This window comes from Gavialis gangeticus, unplaced genomic scaffold (assembly GCF_001723915.1).
Source record: "Gavialis gangeticus isolate Ggan-Ray unplaced genomic scaffold, GavGan_comp1, whole genome shotgun sequence".
NCBI classification, from domain to species: domain Eukaryota; kingdom Metazoa; phylum Chordata; order Crocodylia; family Gavialidae; genus Gavialis; species Gavialis gangeticus.
This window is the reverse complement of record NW_017729025.1, coordinates 136,166,328-136,173,630: the sequence shown is the minus strand read 5'-3', so window position 1 is coordinate 136,173,630 and position 7,303 is coordinate 136,166,328. Positions and strand designations below refer to the sequence as shown.

At 42.5% G+C, this 7,303-nt stretch overlaps 1 protein-coding gene across 2 annotated transcripts in view; it reads right to left on the bottom strand.

Annotated features, from left to right (window-relative positions):
* Nucleotides 1-7,303, bottom strand: part of TRIM66 (tripartite motif containing 66) — a 102,265-nt gene that overhangs the window by 71,090 nt on the left and 23,872 nt on the right. For both annotated transcript variants that reach the window (XM_019519610.1, XM_019519611.1), the window contains exon 3: nt 1,432-1,579. In XM_019519610.1, the coding sequence (XP_019375155.1) occupies nt 1,432-1,579 (148 nt within the window). The remainder of the gene's footprint in view (nt 1-1,431; nt 1,580-7,303) is intronic.

Sequence of the window (7,303 nt, the reverse complement as noted above, 5' to 3'; positions counted from 1 at the left end):
GTGAGTGGTTGAGGTGTCGGGTGTGTTGTAGGTATGGTGAAGGGTGGGGGGGTAGGTGCATGTGTGGATGTGTGTGGGATGTGTTTGGTGGGGTGTGGTTGGGGTGTATGGTGTGTGGGACAGTGTTGGGTGTGTGTATGGGTATGATGGGGGCGTGCGCGTGTGTAGGGAGCTTCCCCCCTGCCCACTCTTTGCAATGTGGCTGAGCCCAGCTCCGCTGAGGGCAGGGGAAGGGAGAAAGGGATCAGTGTTGCCTGCCTGGCTCACAGTGCTACAAATGGTAGGAAAGCAGCTGCCGCCAGTGGGCAGCAACAGAAGCCCCTGGCGGCGGGGAGGGGGGGAGTAGGGAGTTGAGCCCAGCACCACCAGCTCTTAGTCTCTGTCCCACATCTACCAAGCAGGGCTGCAGCAGGGACAGAAGGAGGAGTCACAAGAAGCTGGGGGAGCCAAGCAGTTCCCTAGGCAGCAGCAACAGCAGCCCTCCTTGGAAGCTGTGCCTGCTGGCAGGGCTGGTGCCTTCCAATGGGAGAGGCTGGGAGCACAGCACGCTCTGCCCCAGGTAGGACTCAGGCCCTGCAGAGTGCAGGAGGGGCTGCTACTGGCGAGCCAGACACAATTAATTGGTGGTTGCCTGCCTGTGGGCCAGATCCAATCAGCTGGCAGGCCAGATGCAGCCTACAGGCCATATTTTGCCACCCCTGCATTAGACCCTAATCTAATTGGATCTTACCTCAAATTTGCTTCCAAGCTCCAGTCCAAACTCCAGTTTCAGCATGAGATCCAGCTCAGCTTTATAACCTGCTCTCACCCAAACCCAGTTTCTGTTCCTGCCCAGTTACCCTGGCATCTTGGATTCCCCAACTCCTGCTCTGTGCCTTAACCAGGATTTTTGAGAATTGGCCCCCAGCCTGGTTCTTATTTCAGGTCCTCTGGTTCCTGATCTTTGTCTCATCTTTTAACTCCAGTCTCCGGGCTCCCTCCTTCTTTTCCCACCCTAATAAAGACCAGTCCCTGTGTTCACAGAGCAGGAGGGTTTCTTCCTCAGTGCCTTCTTAGAAACATGCCCCCAAGGGGGCAGGGGGGAGCTAGATCTATACAGAACCACAGAAAGGGTTATAGATCTAATCCCTCTGCACAGCGACATCTTGTAGAGGGATTATGTATCTCTAGAACACAAGTTTATTCAATATCTCCTGGGACTTGGCATTGCTTTGTCTGTATTAAGGATAAGGTTAGGCCCTTAGAGTTGCAAAATGTCAAAACAATGTTGCATTTATCATCCATAACATTCATTCTCTTTCTTGCCTCTCCAATTCACAAAAGTGGTCAGGCATGATATCCAGGGAACAGGCCCTGGGGATTCTCACCATCTTCAGTTGAATTACCACATGAAAAAAAAAAAACATTCAGCCTTAAAGTGTACGTTTCTACCTGAACAGCTCTTCAGGGATACAGACAGGAAATGATCTCCAGTTTCCTTGCCATGCCTGTGTTCCTCTGTACATGAACTGCACAGCCACTTATTGCAGGTAGTACAAAGACTGTGAGCCGGCCTCTTCTCTTTACAGACAGAGCAGCTCTGGAAAGGAAAAAAAGTGCAATTACATACAAGTATAATTAAATGCAAAGCTCCTCCAATGAGCTTGTAGAAACTGCTGACTTTCAAAGAGATTGTGATTCACATTCCTGGAGGATTTGTTACTCCAGTAATTGGGAGCACTGGGCCTGATTCTCTTCTTACTTAGGGCAATGTAATTCAGTTGACATCAGCGCTATTACTCCTTAGCGCAAGAGGGGGAAGAATAAGATTGTGATGTCAAGGCTTCAAATCCAGGTTGAATGCCTTTATAAAACATATAAATGCTCTTGTCTAAGAAGCTATTATTGGCCTAATGTAGGAATAATTAGGTGAAAGTCTATAGCCTACATTATGCAGTAGGTCAGACTAGATGGTCATAATGGGTCTGGACTTATGCACTTAAAAATCCTATAATCTATGAAGGTAGGAATTTTCAGAATTCAACGCAAGAATGAGTCAAGATACTTGCTCTCAAGTGCCTCTCAAAACAGACATACAAAAAACAAGAACTCTTGGTTCTTGGTTCCAAAATGATACCTTTTATTAGACCAACTGGAAAATGGCAAGAAAACTGTCCTTTTCTGCAAGCTTTTGGGATCAAAGTCCCTTTGTCAGGCTCTGGGAAAAGTGTAGATGGTACAAGATGGTAAAAAGTCACGATAGGTAGGAAATAAAATTTCATTTTTGCACAGAGGGAGCTGAATATAGGGAGCTGAAATAGAGGCTCTCAAGGGGCAAGAGGTCATTTGTTTTCCCTTTGTCTTCTTGTTTTAACATATAATGATGGATCAAACATGAGAGATCAAATCAGTACTCTGAAGAATTTTACAAGTGCCTTTATGCACCTAATGGAATGTCTAAGATATGGTGTTAAAAAAGTGTTAAAAGAAAGTGATGTCTAATTAACCAAAGAGGAAAATATCTTAACCCAGATTGTGCTTTTACCCCTAAATACCCTTATCAGGAAGTATTTTGCTGTGTCTTGTCTTCACCATCTTCATTATACCTCCATATACGCCCATTAAAAGTTGTTTATTAGGGATGAACAGAATGTACTACCTGAAGGCTAGGTCCTGCTCTCAGTGTGAATGTGGAGCACCTTCAATGGAATTACTCCAGATTTATACTGGTTTACTAAAACTAAGAACCTAGACCATATTTATAGGACTGTAGAAGGGCACAACTGTACTCATGGAAAAATACTGTAAAATATGTCTTCTCTACATTTCAGTGGAAAGTTATATTGAATGATTCAGTTTCCAGAACTATTGCATACCCATTGTACCTGCTTCTAATAAAGAATTTAGCTTCTGCTTCCAGAGGAGAGTTGAACAGTAGCTAGCTTTATCTGTACACTAATACCAACTTTGCTGAACTGGAACACCTAGGTAAGAAACACAAATATGAAAAGTATATGACCTCTGAATCAGTACAAATGACACTTAATTAAAACTGTTTAGGAAATTATCTCCTTTGTTAAGTTTGTCATGCCATATAGCATAGCCTTTAAGCAGGGTTACTGCCTGTGAGATCAATGAAGCAACAGCCTAATGAGGAATCAGAGGTGGGTCCCACATTATCGAAGGTAAAATCAGAGAACTATATTTTGAGACAGTCATGATACTGCTACTATTAGAACAATGTACCATAGATACTCAGAGACACCAGACAGCACTTTGTCTGCACCAATAACTATCTTTCTATTGGCTCAGCATGGTCTATACAAACCAACAGACAGAACATGATGATGAAACTTCATTATCAAAGCATCAGCAGTTTGGTCAAAAAATTCCAGTAGGTGTAATGATTTGCTTTCCGTGTGCATGGGAAGACTTTAATGCATTAAGGATAGGGACTTACTTAAATCGCAATTTCATGATTTTTATGGAAACTGTGCAAAATGATGATCTCTGTGAAAAATGCTGTTGACTGATTTCCAGCAGAACTGACACACCCCTCCTCAAATGCTTACCAGAATTCAAAGTGAAGCCATAGAGCACATGATTTGAGTGACAGCTACTGAAAGGCTGAGCTAGTCACATAGTCTAAGGGAAGGCACCAGTCAGGAAAGTTAAAATGGTTTGGTGCCAATCAGTGGTGAGGGACAGGGCTGCTGGGGGTCTTCTGCCAATCAATGGTGAGGGGCGGAACTGTCATGAAATGGCCACAAAATTAGCTCTGTGCGCTGTAAGTGGGCCATGAAAAACCCTTTGTCTTGCCATGATTTAAGTAGGTCCTTAATTTTGGGTTATCCTAGAATACTACTACTACAGATAATAATGATACTTAGCAAAATTCCTTGATACAACCTCTTTTCCGTAGCTGCCAGGAAGTTAAAAATATCTGTTAAGTTAATCTCTGGCACAACTTATTTCAGTAGGAAACATGAACAGCAGGATATATTATGTGCATTCAGCATACAGGACCAGATCCAAAGCCCAGCAAACTCAATGGAAAGGCTTTTCTTGACTTTACTAGGTTTGGGATCAGGCCTGGCGGTGGGCATTGTGTTTTATTACCTCAGTTTTGTTAAATTTTGGCCTTAACTTTAGAGTAAACCTTTTTAGCTACCTAACTTCTGGGGCCTGACTTGGGTCTGAAGACAGAGTTTCAGCTCAAGAATAAGAGTTTCTTCATTAACATCACCAGGACCAGAATTTCAATCCCTTTCCTCAGGACATATTATGAAGGAGTGAATTTTTTAATACTTATTACAGAGAGCAGCCATTTCTTCATAACATAGCATCAGGGCACTATTTTGTACTAAAGCAACACCAAGAGGCCCCAACTGATATTTCAACTGACTGTGAGGGATTGTGTCATCACACAGTGAAACACAAATGCTGCCCCAAAGAATATGCAAACCTGACAAGCAAAACAGATTAAGGGTGAGAAAAAGGAAGGCGTATTGTCTTCCTCTTATAGATGATGCACCAAGATACAAAGAGATTAAACAAGTTATCTATCAGATTTTTAATAAGCTCATCACAATGGTAGCTATAATGCGAACCTGATCTTCTCCAGTCACTTTGGTGAGCTTGACACTGTTAGTTTTTCCCCCAAGATTCTTGTCTTTCATCTGAGTTGGAAAGCAAGCCCTTTCCAAGGTCAGAATCCCTCCAATATTTAGGAATGGATTAGATATTCCTTAGACACCCCAGATTTTCATTCCCTTTAGCAACACTGTCAAGACCAGTTTGCTCAAACCAAAGTGATTTAACCAAAATGTTCAGACTTAGTTGTCTGAAATCAGGCACCAAATCCATATACAGAAACACGTAATGAAGCAGCCTGAGTATCAGAGGCAACAAGAATCCATAGGCCACTTTCTTGGAATCTGGGGCCAGTTCTAGATACCCACGTACAATAATGTTGGCATTTATGTCTATCCAGCAGCCTTCCAGTTTGATGCCCTGATTTTGTCAACACGACTGGGCCATCAGATTTGTCCTACTTTCCCTTTTTTAAAGGATTCACTGTTACAAAATTGAACCACTTATATGGAAGGAACAAACTCAAAATTATGGTAGGAATGTTCCTCACTTTCTGGAGGGGATTCCTAAGCTCCTATGGGAATTATTTTCTCTTTGAATTGTTCCAAGGAGCCCTAGGGAATTACAGAAAAGGAAAATCGTCTTACAGGAAATCCAAGAAATAGTGCCTTTGAAGGCACTAAAAGATGTGTTTCTTTGATTTCCTGCTGTCACTAGAAGGCAGATGAATTGCGCCAGGTCATTAAAAAAACCCCAGCATGGTATGAACATTCTAAACACTGCAGCAGCATTGTGTGAATTTCATTCTCATTGGGCGCATTTACACGTGCACATTTACTGCACAGTAACTGAAACTATTGTGCAGTACAGATACATGTCTGCATGTGCATGCCCATACTGCACAGTAAATATGGCAACTTAAGCCGACTTGAGCATAAATTTGATACTTGCATCATGCAGGAATCAAATTTATACCCAATTAATTACTATGCAGTAACAAACGCATGTACAGACACCTCAGTGTGCAGTAACATTGTGTGTGTGGACTGACTTGGAACTAATTTTAGTCTATGCCGGCCTATTCCCGTTTACTGTGCAGTATATTTAAGCTGGTGTAAATGTACGTGTAGACATGCCCATTATCTTTGAAAGGTGTATATGTGTGTGAGGAGGACGCTTTCTGGTTTACATATTATAACTTTCCTCTAAACAATTGAAAGCACTTTCCAAACTTTTTCAAATTTTCACAAAATACTCTCTGGGTATGTTTTATTATTCTGTTATTACAGATGTGGAAAACAAGAACACAGAGAAATGACTGTCAAGGGATGTCAGGGCGCAACCTACATGGGACAATTTTAAAGCGAATGACCCCAAACTAGTCCACTTGCAAGTTATTAACTGCCCAGGGAGCTAATGATTACCTGATCCTAATAAAAGGCTATCAGTTCTGTCTGCTTCTAGAGAAAGGCAGCTCCTAAGAAGAGAAACCCAGCAACAAACCCATTCAACAAACAAGAGAACCCATTGGGGAAAAAAGAGCTTTGTAAAGCTCCTATGTAGCAAAACCCCCAGTTTTTCATTTTTTTTTAAATTTATTTTAAAATGCATTTCTTCCCCTTCCCCAACCATTTCTGACTTTTTTCTCTCCCTCTCTATTCCCTATAGATAAGTGTGAGTTCAGACTTAGGATAAGTTTTAAACATTTTTATTTTGGTAGCAAATTTTTGGTTTTGGATATCCACTGTTTTATATTGTATTATTATTAGGTTTGTATTGACTCTTACTGTTGTACATTGTATTATTATCATTGTGTATTGATTTTTATTGTTTCATATGGACATTGTATGGTTTAGGCCTGTGTTTGTAAGTGAACCAAAGTCATGTCAAGTTTCCATTTTATATGTCAAGCCTCCTTCTTCTGTCCTCTGCCTGGGCATCCCATGTCGCAATGGTATGAGTCACGTACCCCTCCCATGTAAATTGGTTCCCCGATGAATAAGAATGATTGGGAATGACTGAAATACAATGGTAGCAGGCCTCTACTAAATGACCTGTAATGACTGGGCTATCACCTTGCATTTATTCATCCAGGAACCACGGACCTCACCCAGGAACAGAGACAAGACCAGCATTTGAAAGACAAAAGACCCTGCAGAACCAGCAACTCTCACCATTAGACACCCGAAACTGCACATCCCTGCATGGAGCACACATGCTCAGTACACCAGGGGCTGACCCTTGCCTGGGCATGACTCCTGTCACTAGGGTCACACAAGGTCTGCCCCTACAAAAAGGGGCAGTGAAGACAGACCCAGTGGGATGTCCTCTCCATCTGGACCAGCACCATGCCACACCACCTATCCACCCAGAGGCCCTACCGGAGATCCCCCTCTGGACAACACCTACTGGACAAAGACCCCTTTCCAGCCTGGATAGGTAGATATTACCTGCACACCTCCTCCTATAATTTGGACTCGCTGTCTCTCTCTTTCTCTCCTCCTGGACTGTGTGTGTGTGTGTGTGTATGTGTGTGCACAGGTGTGACAGTGGGTGGGTGCAAGGGAACCAATAAGACATTGTGTCACCATCTCCCCTGTTCAATATATAATAATAGACATATATAGATATCATTGTGTGTGTGTGTGTGTGTGTGTGTGTGTGGTATATAAATTAGTAATCCACTTATGTGTATTGGATGTGCAGGTGTTGGTAACTGGTAACTGATTCT